Source organism: Clytia hemisphaerica, unplaced genomic scaffold (genome assembly GCF_902728285.1).
Source record: "Clytia hemisphaerica strain Z4C2 unplaced genomic scaffold, Clytia hemisphaerica genome assembly, whole genome shotgun sequence".
Lineage (NCBI taxonomy): Eukaryota > Metazoa > Cnidaria > Hydrozoa > Leptothecata > Clytiidae > Clytia > Clytia hemisphaerica.
In genome coordinates, this window is record NW_027103962.1 from 603,432 (window position 1) to 620,952 (window position 17,521).

Here is a 17,521-nt window from a genome sequence, read left to right on the forward strand (position 1 = left end):
CAATATCCGATCCATCAATTATTTATCGATTAGTAATCGATTGGAAAAAGATATCGATTGTATCGAATGGGAGAGTCTGGCATGTTGGATGGGCGCTTCGTGGGATAGTGGTCATTGACCTTGAATACTACACAGGCTTCAAAGGTTTTGATTCCCACTTGCAACAGTTAACTTGGCAAGTGAACAAGCCTTCACCCAGGTCAACCCAAATGGATGTGAGGGAAACAATAACAAGATTGTTGTTGAAGAAGTCTATCAAAATCTTATGGAAAATTTGGATCAACTTTGATTGAACACTGTACACTGGATTTGAGTTTTGATTGATCAGATAATTAATATAACTCAAAGGTTGAACTAATTTGTTTTATATAGTACCAGACTCCCACTCAAAACAGTTGATTCATTTTTCAATCGATGACATATCGATAACAAATCAATTGACCAGATATTAATTCATTCTGGTAATTGATAGTTAATCGATAATACAATGCTAAATATGAGATTAATCAACATTAAGGAAGGCTTGATTACAGTTGATCGATTACTCAACGATTGGCTCTAAGATGATCAATCCAGATTGATTATTTAACGGTTGTTAGTTCAATCGATCATTCAAATCCAACCAATGATCAATACTCAAGATTTTCTAATAATAGGCTTCGTCCACCTATTGAAGATTGGAACATTGATTGGTCATCGATCAAAAAAAGAAATGGAAGTCAATCAAATTTGATCAACCTGCTCAACCTGTCAATCAATGAATTCTCAAAAAATGTGTAACTCCATGTCTCAATGATATGGATGTAAGGCAAATAACAGCAGTAACAAAGTTTTAGCTTTTAAAGGTAAAAAATTCTAAAAATTTTACCTTAATTTCCACCAAATTCAAAATTATTTCATGTAATTTTCCAAATTTGTGCTTTTTCGAGCTTTCAAACAGCTATTTTTCTTATCTACATGTTTTTTTTTTATAAGCAAGTGTATGCCCCTTGGTCAGGCTCGAGTATGCTAAGCTTTCAAAGCATCCAGACATAGAATATGCTTATTATATGCTTAAGAATTATTATGCTTTTGATTCACCCAACCAAATTTTTTAATAAAATCTTTAAAATTTTGTTAATATTGCATTCAAAAAGCATTTAAATTTTTGAGCAATGGAATGTTGCTAGCCGTGGAATGTCTTTTCTTACTTGACCACTTGCAAACCTTTTTGAGTAGACTACTTGAAAAATATTTCAGGCTAGCGTATATGCTTAGTTGCTTAGGAAATCTGCAAATCTGAGCCTTCATATGTTTATAAGCTTTATGCTTATAAAAAAAAAACATGTAATAGCAATATTTTGCCAAAAATAGCCCTCAATGGTCAAATCAAACTCTTTATATTTATTTTTCAAGGCATCATTAAATTTAAATGCCTGCCAAAGTTGATTGTGTTTGATTTGGTTTGATTTTGTTTTATTGAGATAGTATATATCGTATCTGTCATTAAAGTCTGTTGTCCCAAAAGTATGTAGATTCTTTACCTTTCAAACAAATTCTCAAAGTTATACATGGTTGGAAAGATATATTAGAGGTGAACAATCTAATATGACTAAAGGTTTTTGAAATATTGAGAAGCTATGAAGAAAAAGGAAAAGAGATGAGTAAAGTGAGGATTGCTACTTTTTGCTTGTAATGACGTGAAACTATAGTACATTTCAACATTGAGGATTTCGAATCTCTGCACACATTTTACGTACCTTTCTAAGATAAAAAGTTACTGGTACAGCCTTCTGGGCTAAAATATCGAAAATAGAAAAAATGACCAAAATAGCAAAATATATAGTTTCAGCTTTTTGATATGTTTTGGTTTAATTTGGTTTAAATTCGATTTATCTAGGGGCCGTCTACATAGTACGTACGCACTAAGGGTATGCTTGCATACAGGAGGAGGGGAGGGGTCAAAGGAAAATGTGCGTACGCAGAGAAAGAATTTTCAGAGCCCTTTTTTGCTTGTTTTTATACGCATAAAAGAAAAGAAAAAGTTTCTTAATAAACGTTGAGTTTCATGTATGAAATAAAGCTCCAAACCAAACGAGTTGAATTCAAAATTTTTTCCTCAACCGAGGGGGGGGGGCACTAGGGTTGGTGAATGAGGGGTATGTGCGGACGGGACCTCCGAAAACTGACCCTTAGAAAGACCAAATTTTAGTGAAAAAGTGACCCTTAGAGAGACTTTTTCGAAAAATTTTCTCTGATTTTCGAAAATTTCCTACCCTTAGTGAGACTTTTTTGTAATTTTTTCTCTCAAAATCACAATTTTTTTCTAGAAATCGTGATTTTTCCCACCCTTAGAGAGACTACTTTGAAATTTCCTGATTTTTGTAACCCTTAGAGAGACTTTGAAAGGTGAAAAACCCGACCCTTACCGTCCGCACATACCCAGCACCTATTTTTGCCTAAGTACCCCACCCACCACCCCCCCCCCCGGGGGGGGGGGTAAATGAAAAAGTACATAAGTATAGTGGGTATAGCCATTTGCGCACTTGTGCGTACAGGGGGGAGGGGGTACCCGATTTTCGACATTTTGGTGTGTACTTACTATGTGGACGGCCCCCTATAAGGTGTAAACATTTTTGAATTTTTATGAATTTCTGTATATATCTTTGTCAAAGACATTTATTTATGTAACTTGGCCACACTGGGACAGTTCACATTTAAGTGGCAATAAAGCTCTAGCTCTAGCCCCGTTCTATTTATTGCATTCTTTTAATGGTAAAGGGGGAGGGGGTACTTAGGCATTAATAGGTGCCAGGTATGTGCCGATGCTAAGGTTTGGTTTTTGACCTTCCCAAGTCTGAGTTATTTAAGGTACGAAACTTGAAAAGTCAAGAAAATCTCTAGAAGGTTAAATTTTCTTTTGAAAATTGTTCTTAGAGTCACTTTTTCGCCTTGTCTCTGTAAGGGTAACTTTATCCTCTGTTAGAGCCAGCTTTTCTCAGGTCCGACCTGACATTCTCCAACCCTAGTATTCCCCCAGTCCCGGTTGTTTGAAATAATTATTTCTTCTATGAATAATCAAACACTGTGCAAAATTTTCGACTCTGAGTCGTCTTATTGTAATTGTCTGTGTAAAAAGCTTAACTTTTCCTTGTCGAAGATATTTTTTATTTGATATTGATTGCTTTATCTAAAAAAAAGATAGTGTAAAATCTTGAAGGGTAATTTCGCAAAATTTTACCAGTTGAATGATTCACATATTTCCTAATTTGCCCTAGACATATTTCACCCTAACATCAGTCATGGTCTCATAGTTTGTCCCCCCTTTCTTAAGGGGGGATGAAACCTTACGAAAAAAATGAAGAAGGGGGATTATACAGGTACGAGCCGGGAAGTATCTTATCCATTTGGTGGACTAACTTTCTTGGGGTTTTTCTTGTTCCTTATGGTAATAAGAATATTTTAAGCTTCTGGGCCACCTGGATTTCTCACCTGGGTATCCATAATGGCGGATTTTTGGTCTTGACCCCGTAGGCAAAACTGAAAATTCTTCCAACCCAAATATAGGCATGTCATATATCAATCGATCGGAAATTTGATACTGATTAATTTTGAGATACAAAGTTGGGTCTGAAAACTTTCCTATCTCGAGATATAAATCACTTTCGTTTTCTCAGGTTTGGCTGCAGTTGTAGGCGGGCTTTAATGGAGTAAGACAATTCTTTTAGTCATATCTCAAGAAATATGCTTTTAAACATACGAAAACTGTTATTGCTCCTAGAAAGGCATTAAAATTGTTTGTGCAAATTTGCCAATAAGTTTGCAGTAAAAATGTGTATTTTACAGACCAAGTACAATTTCCTTACGTCGAAAAAAGATCTTTTCTCGTCTTTTCTCTCAAAATTGGCTTTTTTGTCTGAAACGAATTAGTGAAATGATGCTTAATAAGGTTTAGAGCCACTCGATTCTTCATATTATACTCAGGGAGGTACCTTGGGAATATATAAGGGCTAAATTTGTCTGGTCAGCACTTTATAAGCATGTTTTTTTGGCAAGATTTGATCCAAAAAACGGTGAAACTTCCAAGCTATTACTCCAAGATTTGACAAAGTCTCTCATTGTATCTCGACATTAAACAAAGTTGAACCTTATTCTTTAGTTTGACACATGCAAAGAATCAAGAATACATGTAAATCGCTGTGTGTATTTTACAGACCAGAATTAAGTGCTTCTAGGTGGTTACATTGCCCTAAAATGTTTAGACTTACCACAGAAAAACCCGAGCTAGATAATTTTACTGAGTAAAATCCGTCAAGATCCTTTAATTCCTATATCTTTATTATTCATGCATGTAACGAGAAATCTGTGTAGCCTGTCTTTGAGACTTCGAGAATTGCTTAGAACTTCCAGAACTGCGTAGCTACATAAGCATAAAATTTTGATGAAATTAGTCTGGCTTTGAGACCTTTAAGCCTGGATAGCTTTGTATGCGCCAGACGTCAGACTTTGAATTATTTTCCTAAAAAAGAACAAAGCCCCAAAGTTTTTACTTCTTGCAAGCTTGCTAGTTGGAAAAAATCTCAAAACTTTATAAGCGGGGGTGGGGGGTTGGAATAAAAATGTCCTGGGTGGAAAATTTTTGAAAAGGAGGCTAATACAGCTGAATTAGAACAAAAAAGGGAACTTTTAAAAAAATTTTCCCAAAAATTAATAAGCGGAAGGTTGGAATAAGAATGTCCTGGGTGGAAAATTTTCGAAACATTAATTAGCGGGGGGACGGCTTTTAAAAGTACCCGAGAGTAACTGGACGTCTATCTTCCATTGTGTCTTTGAAGCGAGCTTCGTTGCCGCCTGTATTCTAAAATTGGTATAAAAAATCCGTTGATATTCCGTCACAATGATATTTCTTTGAATTACTTAGGTAAAATGATTGATAGATAGCTTGATAGCTTGAAAATCTATATATTAATATGCTAAAACGTGTGTGTTTACATCGTTTTAGAAAAAGTTTTCGAAAATCCAACAAAGCTCTACAAAGCCTCCTCTTCATGGCGTTGAACTTTTTTCTCCTTTCTTTTATAAAATCAAAATCTTATCATCAATCAGCAGCTATCTTTCTTCTGTTGGGGTTTTTTTAGATAGTGATTTGCTGGATTGGGACACGCAGCGTGCGACGCTGCGCATACGGCTAGTTACTCTTAAGTAACAAAATAATTATTTTCAATTTTTTTTATACGCTGAAATGGAGAATTAACGAAGCTAGCAGTGCTTACGAAGGAGAAGGCACTGCTAGCTTCGTTGCCGCCTCGTTAAAACATAAAATGAAACAATAGGTTTTGATGATCTACCTTGGGAATACCTTGCTAACAACGTCAAAACTTACACAAAGTCTCTTCTCCAGTCTTTTATCTATATCATAACAAAGATAACAGATGCAAAATCATTGTCATTTTTCAAAACTCCAATGAAATAATATCGAGTATATAGGATTGACAGTATAGGATTCAAATTATGATATTCTTATGACACAGGCTCACAACTTTGGCATACTTTTTTTTTAAGTCAATAAAAAAACTAATTGGAATGACAAAATTGATTCAAAAGTATACACGCAGTTGAAATTCTCCATTTCAGCGTATAAAAGAAATTACCTATAATATAAAAAAATTTGAAAATAATTATTTTGTGACTTAAGAGTAACTAGCCGTATGCGCAGCGTCGAACGCTGCGTGTCCCAATCCAGCAAATCACTATTTACAAAATCCCCAACAGAAGAAAGATAGCTGCTGATTGATGATAAGATTTTGATTTTATAAAAGACAGGAGAAAAAAGTTCAACGCCATGAAGAGGAGGCTTTGTAGAGCTTTGTTGGATTTTCGAAAACTTTTTCTAAAACGATGTAAACACACACGTTTTTAGCATATTAATATATAGATTTTCAAGCTATCAAGCTATCTATCAATCATTTTACCTAAGTAATTCTAAGAAATATCATTGTGACGGAATATCAACGGATTTTTTATACCAATTTTAGAATACAGGCGGCAACGAAGCTCGCTTCAAAGACACAATGGAAGATAGACGTCCAGTTACTCTCGGGTACTTAATAGCCGTCCCGCCCCGGTAATTAATGTTTTGAAAATTTTCCACCCAGGACATTCTTATTCCAACCTCCCGCTTATTAATTTTTGGGAAAATGTTTTTGAAAGTTCCCTTTTTTGTCCTAATTCAGCTGTATTAGCCTCCTTTTCAAAAATTTTCCACCCAGGACATTTTTATTCAAACCCCCCCCCCCCCCCCCCGCTTATAAAGTTTTGAGATTTTTTCCACCCCCCCCCCCGCTTATTCCAACCCCCGGCTATTAGGTACCCGAGAGTATGATTTATCCCATGTGAAGGTGCAGTAGTGTACCAAGTATTGAACGTCGTCTAGGAGATCAGGACTAACTCCAACTCGGTGCTGTGTTTCACTTAATGAAAAGTAAATGCTACTTTGCTAGGACCAACCCATACCATGTGATGGTCGTAGGATGGACAGAAACTCTACAGGCCGTTCAGCGACTGTGCGACAAATCTGTGCTAGTGTCTAGCAAGCTTGTAAGAAATAAAAACTTTGGGGCTTTGTTCTTTTTAGGAAAATAATTCAAAATCTGACGTCTGGCGCATACAAAGCTATCCAGGCTTAAAGGTCCCAAAGCCAGACTAATTTCATCAAAATTTTATGCTTATGTAGCTACGCAGTTCTGGAAGTTCTAAGCACTTCTAGAAATCTCAAAGACAGGCTACACAGATTTCTCGTTACATGCATGAATAATAAAGATATAGGAATTAGAGGATCTTGACGGATTTTACTCAGTAAAATTCTCTAGCTTGGGTTTTTCTATGGTAAGTCTAAACATTTTAGGGCAATATAACCACCTAGAAGCACTTAATTCTGGTCTGTAAAATACACACAGCGATTTACATGTATTCTTGATTGTTTGCATGTGTCAAACTAAAGAATAAGGTTCAACTTTGTTTAATGTCGAGATACTATGAGAGACTTTGTCAAATCTTTGAGTAATAGCTTGGAAGTTTCACCGTTTTTTGGATCAAATCTTGCCAAAAAAACATGCTTATAAAGTGCTGACCAGACAAATTTAGCCCTTATATATTCCCCAGGTACCTCCCTGAGTATAATATGAAGAATCGAGTGGCTCTAAACCTTATTAAGCATCATTTCACTAATTCGTTTCAGACAAAAAAGCCAATTTTGAGAGAAAAAGATCTTTTTTCGACGGTAAGGAAATTGTACTCTGGTCTGTAAAATACACATTTTTACTGCAAACTTATTGAAAATTTGCACAAACAATTTTTAATGCCTTTTCTAGGAGCACATAAAGTTTTCGTATGTTTAAAAGCATATTTCTTGAGATATGACTAAAAGAATTGTCTTACTCCATTAAAGCCCGCCTACAACTGCAGCCAAACCTGAGAAAACGAAAGTGATTTATATCTCGAGATAGGAAAGTTTTCAGACCCAACTTTGTATCTCAAAATTAATAAGTATCAAATTTCCGATCGATTTATATATGATATGCCTATATTTGGGTTGGAAGAATTTTCAGTTTTGCCTACGGGGGGTCACATGACCAAAAATCCGCCATTATGGATACCCAGGTGAGAAATCCAGGTGGCCCAGAAGCTTAAAATATTCTTATTACCATAAGGAACAAGAAAAACCCCAAGAAAGTTAGTCCACCAAGTGGATAAGATACTTCCCGGCTCGTACCTGTATAGATCAGAGATGTTCATGAAAAAGGGGGGATAGTAAGGAAGAGGGGGATAGTTTAAGAAGGGGGGCGCTTACATATATATTGTAGATTATTTTCAAGCACTGTTATAAAATTTGGTCTTCATGAAAGGAACTTTTCTGTTAGAGTAGTCTGAGTCAAAAAGAAGAAAGAAGTTTATTATTTCGCTTTCTCTCTAAAGATATTTCACATATATTTGTCCAGAATCCTGGGGGAATAGGCATTTTTAAAGGTTACTAGGGTGATGCCAAGAAGAATGGGGGGGGGGGGGTCAGACCCCTTTCCGCACTATCGGTCTTTCCAGGTTTTTTGTTATAAACACCCAAGAATTAGGCTTTATCGACTGTTTCCATTTTCCCATTATTAACTACATATTATTATATGCTTTTAATCTTTTTCATCTACAATGATTATCGATGTTACTCACACCATGTAATATCACATTAGTTATATATCGCGCGGTCCAAAGTATTATTATATGCTTGAAATTTAATGTCGTACAATTTTTTTCTTGCTAGAGATGGAGCAGTTAAAAGGCAATATCTGTATTATTGAATGTTCTTATCCGGGTTATTCCATTCATTGATGCAAAGAGGATAAAGAAAAAAGCAATAGTGTATAGTTAGACAAAAGGTTGGGGCAAAGTAGATCTGTTTTGGATCTTTAAAAGGGATAAACATCTAAAATATTAACTTTGAATCAAAGATTCTATCAACCCTTCGAGTATCTTCTTATTTTTTGGACATACCTCGGAGGTCCTTTAAATTAACCTTCGTTCGTTCGTTCGTTCGTTCATTCTTTCCCGGCCAAAAATGCCGGAAATTATGCCTAAAAACCGTTATTTGGCATTTTCTTGAGTTTTCATCATTAGTTTTTTGCATAAAGATGCGTATGAACAATTAGTAGGGGAAAATTTGTTCGTTTTTTTGAGGTCGCTCGATTTTTTTAGTCAAAGCACTTGTTATAGATTTTTGGAAAGCTAAGGGGTAGGGGAATCAAAATAACTCGGTAGCCAATTTTTTCGGACACTTTGGTGTGGTTTTCGGACAAATACGACGGTCTCAGGCAAAAATCATAGGGTGAAAAATTCATAAAAATTTTAGCTTGAGAAAACGGAGACCTGTTGTAAATTTTTGGAAAGCTTTCAAAAAATTAAGATTAGTGGTATATTGCGAGTATAGGTGATTTCTTTACCTAACTCGAGATATTAATCCTTAAAAACATTGTTTTTCATGTTTTTCAGCCAGAAACAGCTGGTTTGTCCAGTTTTTGCGCTTTTGGAAGCTCAATATCTCGAGTTAGGTACTGAAATCACCTATACTCGCAATATATTACTTATCTTAATTTTTTGAGAGCTTTCCAAAAATATACAACAGGTCTCCGTTTTCTCAAGCTAAAATTTTCATTCATTTTTCACCCTATGATTTTTGCCTGAGACCGTCGTATTTGTCCGAAAATCACACCAAAGTGTCCGAAAAAAAAATTGGCACCCGAGTTATTTTGATTCCCTTACCCCTTAGCTTTCCAAAAATGTATAACAAGTGCTTTGACTAAAAAAATCGAGCGATTTTACAAATTTCCCCCTACTAAATGCCCAAAACATGGCCGAGTCTGATTTTTGCGATAAATCTCTTTCCGGCTGAAAATGCCGGGAATATGCCGGAAGTCGCCATTTTTGCAGCTTTTCTTTGCATTTTTTCCTTATATTTCTTTGTTATTCACAAAAATATTGTTAATAACAATGCTCACCGTCAAGCATGATTCAATTGTCAATAAAACTGATATTTGCAACCGGAACTTTCTTTTTCTTTTTCTCTACTCCCCTTCCCTTTCCCCCATCAACAATTAATGATGAATTTAATGCGTTATGCATTTTCGCTAAACGCTATATTTTTTGACTGATTGTTTTCATTTTTCTCCTTATTTAACTTTCATCCTCAGGTACCTTAAGTGGATAAATTTTCGCGTGGATTAATTTTCGCGATTTTCGCGAATTTTGGCCATTTTCGCGAAATTTTGAAGGCCTTCGATTCGCAAAAATTAGTCCACGCGAAATTATTTGGAATTTTACAATCGCGAAAATAAAAGTTCGCGAAATCAAAGAAAGAAATCAAATTATTATATATTACGAGTTCAACTCTTCATTTCAATTGTAAACTCAAGTAACCTCCTAAAAGTACTTTCTTTGAAAGCTTTTGAGTGACTTTGTCTGCCTTTGTTCGCCTTTGTTCGATTAAAAAACACAGATCTCTTTTCTAGTTACAATCTTACAATTTATATAGTCGCGAAATTAAATAAAGAATGCCATTTTCGCGAGATTTAATCCACGCGAAATTTTTAAAGACCCTTGATTCGCAAAATTTAATCCGAAATCTTTAAATTCTCGTCTCGCGAAAATTAGTACACGCGAAAATTTATGCACTTACGGTAGGTCCATTCAACATCTAGTTTTACTTGTGGAAACATCAATTTGCTAATTTGATGACCTTAGAATTTTAACCAGATTTGGACCTTCCTGATTCGTATTTTACAGACCAGAATGTAAATTTGGCTAAAAACCGTACTAACTTGTTGATTAGACTGAAATTTGTTTCTTAAGGCTAGTTTATTTTCAAATATAATAAAAACTAGTTGCAGAAAAAATTGGTCCTATAAGTATTTGGTACTTTGCAGGCCAGTCTGTAAAATCACATTGAACACCTGCCGGAACTCAGGAAGTAATTTTTTCACTTAAACGTTCAATCACCTATAGATATTGACCATTTGAAGACAGTGTGCAAAATTTAAGTCGGGTCACATGCATGGTTGGTAGTTTACAGACAATATTCTACATAAAACAACCAATGGTCCAATTTTTATTTTTTCTCTCTCAGCAATTTTTTAGTTTTCAAAATAATATTATATTTCAAACACTATACACTTACAATAGAAAATGTCACTATCTATTGTTAGCTGAAACTTCCAAGCCTTGGCTAAACTTCTATTTCATAAAACGGTGCCTTACTTCAACAGCGACAGAGAATTTAAACATTTTTTTGTTATGGAACCGCATGAAATTTTCTATTTTACTATTAGTTTTTGTTAATCATAAAATCATTATTATATGAACTAATGATTAATAATTAATATTGTATTGAAAATTTATTTTTAAAATTTATTTTGAGAGATCTCATTACAATCGATGCCTTCAAATCAACAAGTTTACTCTCCGAAAATGGATAATAATCAAGATCTAAACGTTAAACTCCTAGCTGAACGACTTGAGTTTGTAGAGAGTGTTCTAACACAAAAACTTGATACACAAACACACGATTTTGAAAAGAAAAACGAACTTTTAACTCAAGATATTGACAACAAAAACAGACGTTTGACAAAAAGAATACTGGCTCTTGAAAGCTCTTTAAAGAAGATGAAGATAAGTATGAAACAAGAATCATCAGCAGAAACAAACCCTTCTGAAATGTTCAATGGAGCTTTGTCTAATTACCAAAAAGAATTATCTATTGTTGATGAAAACCCTGAAAAGATGAGGACGTGCATAAAAACCAAAGAAATTCAGAAGGAGAAATCCGAAGAAAATGCATTAGAGAGTATAGATGTGGAGAACAATAAAAGCAATCAAATCAGCGAAGAAAAGAAAAGCTACGCTGAAGGGTTAACAATACATGGATTAAACCGTATTGCAGCTGGCAGACCTTTCAGTAGAATTATTTGGTCAATCCTTGTATTGTCTTCATTTCTGGCTGCTGTGACCATCTCTAAGAAGCATTTTGATGCTTTTCTATCTAATGAAAGCCGTACAAATATTCGAATTCTTTCTGAAAATGAAGTTGCTTTTCCCGCTGTAACAGTCTGCCATAGTTCTTTTTTTGAAGAGAGAAAAAACTTTGATGGAAGACCCCCAACCCATCCAAGACCAGTTATCCGCGAAAATATTTTTAAAGATTGTTTCCTCACTAATTTGACGGTGCCAAATTGTGGTTTCAACGGATCTAAACTTGTCAATATAGCTCATTACACAAGTGATTTTATGACCTTGGTTGAATCTCTGAATGGAGGTGTTGTAATAGATGATACAACACATTGCTTCACCTATAGCGGATTAAAAGAAAATGTTGCGTCGAACATATTGAATTTTGGAATTATGGACAATCGATCATCTGGAGATTACTGGTCAGTTATGTTTATTAATTCGCATACAGAAACTTTTTTTGAAGCAACTGAAAGTTTGCATTGGATTCTTGAAGGTTATTATCGTGCATATCTTCGTAAGAGAATCAAGACTTTTCTTGGGTTGCCTTACACTGATTGTATTCAAGGAAAAGGGAGCTACACACAAAACAAATTCACAGGTAACTACACCATTGGCAAATGTAAGAAAGGTTGTTTTTTAGAGAAGGTGTTTGAAAAATGTGGTGCTATTCCAACGATGTACAAAAAGCATCTGCGAGAACCACAGCTGTTTGAAAACAAGACTTTCGTTAACAACACTTTTGGACGATTTTGTATGGATAACGTTAAAGATGACAATAAAGTAACTTTAGAATGCCAGAATCTTTGTGTTTTGCACCCATGCTATGAAGAAGAAATATCTATCAATATTGGCCACCATCCAGCTACTTACAAAAACTATATGGAAATATCACTTGCCTTTCAATCTCTTACTATTGAAGTTATCGAAGAAGTCCCCGCTTACACGTGGGAAGATTTGTTCTCGAATTTTGGTGGTTGTGTCGGCTTAATGACTGGAGCGTCCATTCTTTCACTTTTCGAACTTTTCATTTTCTTTGGGTTGGTTATCTTGGACTATTTTGGTATTTTCAAAAAGAAGATTGTTTCTGATAAAGAAAATGCTGCTAGCTCCTTCTAGAACCAATTTCATGAGTAAATAGAACTCAGCAGGTTACAATGTTTAATATCGACGGGGAGGAAAAATTTACCCTCACTGAAGTATCGAACCCCCTGGATATCCTACTTTATTAGTAAAGACCCCCTTGATATCTACTCTTAAAATATGCTCAACCCCCTGGATATCCTCTCTTATAAAGATAAAGATGCTTACCCCTGGATATCGTATTTTTTACTTGAAAAGACACTTTACCCCCTGGATATCCGTTCACTTGTAGATATTTAACCCCCTGGATATCCACTTTTGAGCAAAAATCGCTATCCGATATCCTCAACAGGGGGGGGGCACGGACTATTTCTGGAAAAGCCCATTATGGTACTCTGCATTTGCTCAGAAGTGGTCTAAATTTAATCTTTATGAAGTTATTATATTGTAGTGAAAAATCATAAAGGAGTTAGATGTCTTTTATATTGATCACCAAAGACTATATCTTATTATATAAAAACAAAATGAAATCTACTTTTACATGCTCGAAACTTATAAGTAAAAGTATTTGGAGTATGCTTTAGGAGGCAGTTACAGATCTTAGGTGCCAAATAAAGGTGGAAAATTTTCGAAAAATTAACAAGCGGTGGGCCCGTTTATTTGGAACCTAAGAGTACAGATCTTTGCAATTAATTAAACGAGGTTTTTTTCTTCGAAGACAAGAAAGAATTTTTTCTGTGTAAAATTTGAGATCCACTGGGACCGATGGGTAGCCAAATCTTCATCCATAAAAATGCCACCTTTCATTGTTTTCCTTTTTTTCGCCGGCCCTGTTAGTATTATAAGGTGAAGTGTTGAAATTTTCTGACGGATTTTATCACTTTTGACAATTATATAGGTTTTACTATTTTGCACGCACCAGCAGTGTTATTTTTTTGTTTACACAGTGGAGTTTCCATAACTCGAACACTCACGGGAAACACAAGTTTGTTCGAGTTATAGAGGTTCGAGTTAAAGGGACTCCACTGTAGTGTGATTTTTGCTAACAAAGCACATTTTAACAGCAACCTCGTCCCCGTGTATTCCAGGCTTTATTTACGCTTCTGATGGACGCTAGAGTATACCCTGGTGCTATCTAGCGCTATCAGTAGGCATCAAAAAGCTGATAGTGATAATACACATGGAATGAGGTTGGTCAGTGAGATGATGTTTCTTTCGTCATTGACCAATACATCTATTACACGTGGCAATACAACAATTTAACAATTTTAGAAATAATCTGGGTCTATGTCATATTCTGAAATGATTCTCATCAGCCAATCTGGATTTTCATACATTTTCAGATAATTTTCCAAAATTTGTTCGCCTTTCTTAATATCCTTTACAGCGTAATCATGATAAACATTCTCTCCATTATTTGCAATATTTGGGTCTAAACTATGATTCAAGTATGTCCAATCATCTGTTTGAATATAAGCTTCACCTTTATGTCCGAAAATATGTTCTAAGTATTTCTTTTGAGCTTCTTTGTCCGGAATTGTTGAAATTTTTTGAAGTAGGTCCTCTTCATTTCCAATGCGTTGCCAGTTGACACCAATTTCAGAGACGAAGACTAGTTTTCCTTTGGAAATATCTTCATCAGCGATAATCGCTTTTCCCATTTCTTTCGTTTCTTCTATCCGATATTTAACGTGTGCACCAGGCTTTAATTCTGTGTTAATTGATGGCCCAGACATATTTTTTGACTTAAGTCGACACTATAATTAAAGAAGAAGAAAAGTCTAAGTTAACAAAGCTTGGTAAGTCCACTGACCTTTATATACCCTGGACCAAGGGATAGAGAATGTCGGGTATGAATGTGTTGACCAGACCTCCGAGACCTCTGAGAAGTTAGACAAAATCTGCGTAAACATCGCTCTTAGTTGGACACAGACTTTTTTTGTTGTTTTGAACCCTTCGATAGATTTGAAAAGTTAAAAAAAAACGACCCTTTAACCCATCACTTATTTTAACCTAGGTACACCAGGCTTAAGGGACCACAGAATAGGATGAAATAGAAATCTTACCTCCAATGGTTCTCTTTCTTTCCTTTCCAAAGTCAGATTCTGTTTCTACGTTCTGACATCGATCTTCTTATCTCATTATTGATGCTCCGTTTTTTTCGTTGGTGAAACATCCATCATTTCATTAATGTGGTTCACATTTTGTTATCATAATTTCTTAGAGGAGTTTAAAAAAAAGCATCACTCAAGATTGCATCGTTAGACGAGAATAAGTTATCTTGTTAAAAAGATTAAGAAGATGCTGAACTATCTCCTTGAACTTAGCTCCAATTATGAATATCTAATTTTCAACGGTCTTGACAAACTTTGTAAAGAGAGAAATTTCTTAACAAATTTATTTAAATGTTGTTTTAAGAGGATATTTTTTGAAAATTAAAAAATCTTTAAAAAACCTGCGGACATTTTGAAACAAATTACAGCCCAATTTATAATTTATAATCTTTAATCTTGTTTTTTAGAGAAAATTAAAGGATTTATATTTAATTTTGTAATTTGCATTTGAAGCCTTATTTTTCTTATAAAATTGTTATAAAGGAGAGTGCATACCTCTGTAATAGGTTTCTGTATCACAATTGATTTATATTTTGTTCTCTGAATTTGAGTATTTTTGTCACGCAATGCTTCTCACGCAATGTTTCATATCTCACGTTTATCGCTTTGTAGTACACTCTGTGCACATTGTTTGATGAAAAAAATTCCCGTACGGAGACCTCTGCGATGAAGTATGATTTATAAATAGCAACACTTTTCTCATCGTCTCCCCTCTCTCACCAACACTCCATCGCAGCGGTCGGTTTGAAAAATTCTCAAATAAGAAAAATAATGACAACAGACCCTCTACGGCAAAGAATTTTGAAATTAGCCTTAGATACCGGGTCTGTGTACAGACAATGTTTCATGTAACAGAAATCACTTTGAGATTATCAAATACGTTCTACACTTTTTTCGGCTGAAAAATCTTCAAAAAGATTTTAATCTCTTTGCTTATAATTTAGTAGAAAAGAATTTTTATTTATTTCGTAATACTGAGACAAATTTGTTTATTACATTATAGCTAAAAAAGATAAAACACATGTCCACGAAAACAAAAGAAGAATTAAAGCCTGGTGCACACGTGAAATATCGGATAGAAGTCGTGGAGGGAATCGGTAAAGCTGCAATAGCTGATGAAAACATTGCCAAAGGAACTCTAGTCTTTGTAAACAAAATTGGTGTCAACTGGGAACACATTGGACAAAAAGAAGACCTACTCCGTAAAATTTCGACATTTCCGGACAAAGAAGCCCGAAAGAAATACTTAGAACATGTTTTCGGACATAAAGGTGAAGCTTATATTCAAACAGATGATTGGACATACTTAAATCATAGTTTAGACCCGAATATTGCAAACAATGGAGAGAATATTTATCATGATTACGCTGTAAAGGATATTAAGAAAGGCGAAATGTTCGTTGAGAATTATCACGTGCATTACAAACACCCTGATTGGCTGATGAAGATTATTTCAGAATATGGTATAGATACAGACTTCTTTTAGACTGTGTTGTTGTTGTTGCATACAAGGAAATATTACTAAACAAATACTTTACTTATCTGTGCAGTCTTGTTTCAATTATGTACTGTAACTATTCGATTTTTTTCTAGATCTACTGAAATATAGCTTAAAATTCCACTTTATGTACCTTTTATAGTATCCAAAATTTCTAGAATTTCATTTATTTTATCTTATCATTCTTTCTTATAATTTAGTAGAAAAGAATTTTTAAAACGAATTGAAGCCAATGTCTCATATTACAAAAGTGTCCTAATTGCTAGAAAATTACCTGGGAGGACTGAAATTTACTAGCCTGTACCACCCCGCCGACACGGGCGATTTTTTATATTTTGAAAAAAAACTTGCCCTAGGTCGAACTTCGCGTTATCTTTTCAGTCAGCGAGAGAAAATTACCTGGGCGACCTGAAATTTACAGTAAGAAAAACAATTACACATTAATTTTATATGGTCATTATCCAATTTAGCGCTAATATTCTATAGTTTATTTTTTGTGTTACAGATATGCAGGGATCAACGCGACAGATATTAACTACACAGCTGGAAGATACACAAAACCTGGAACTCCTTTACCACTTGATGCTGGCCTCGAGGTAATTTTTGTTTTCACACGAAGACTTAGTTATCCCCTTTAAACTGCCGTGCGTATTTTTTAAGGTTCGACCTATTTGCCACGAAAAAGAATGAAGGTGCGACGTATTTGCCAGATGTCGGCTGAGCGATCACAGAGTTTACCATCACATTTAGCTTTATTTTCTGAAAAATATCAGAAATTATAAGTGATATGTGTTTACTTTGGGTTGAAAAATGTATGAATTATGAAAAACATCTTTGAAATATAGTTAAATTATTCATCTGTGCTATTTAATGAAATCTAGTTCAAAATCGAAAATATCCCAGCAAAGAAACGGAAAGTACTCATGTCGGCAAATGCTGACATCGGCAAAAAAATCGAAAGTGCCCATGTCGGCATATATCGACAGCGGCATTTAAAGGATTAAACTACAGTACCTGGCCCACAGAATGCAGGTTTTTAGAAAATTGGCCATAAAATTTAAACTATAGTTAAAGGCAGTGATCATTTTAATCAGTTTCATCAGTTTGGTCAAAAGGCATACTCTTAGGTTCCAAATAAACAGGGTAAAATAAACGGGTGGGGGGACCTAATTGCCGGGGGGTTGGAAATTGTACTTCTGAAAACCCAAGAATAAGGTAAAAATAGGCTAAAATCGGGCTATTTAGAGCAAAATAAGGAGCCTTCTCTTTAACAGCTGAAAATATTCTTAAAAATTAATAAACT

The 17,521-nt window shown here is 34.9% G+C and overlaps 2 protein-coding genes across 2 annotated transcripts in view; both read left to right on the forward strand.

Annotated features, from left to right (window-relative positions):
• The window catches only part of LOC136810231 (prostaglandin reductase-3-like), a 31,324-nt gene that overhangs the window by 4,792 nt on the left and 9,011 nt on the right, over positions 1 to 17,521 (forward strand). The window contains exon 2 of the mRNA XM_067066800.1: positions 16,724 to 16,814. Within this exon, the coding sequence (XP_066922901.1) occupies positions 16,724 to 16,814 (91 nt within the window). The remainder of the gene's footprint in view (positions 1 to 16,723; positions 16,815 to 17,521) is intronic.
• On the forward strand, positions 10,947 to 12,642 carry LOC136810322 (pickpocket protein 11-like). The gene has a single exon (XM_067066881.1). The coding sequence runs from the start codon at positions 10,954 to 10,956 to the stop codon at positions 12,640 to 12,642; it is 1,689 nt and encodes a 562-aa protein (XP_066922982.1). The 5' UTR covers positions 10,947 to 10,953.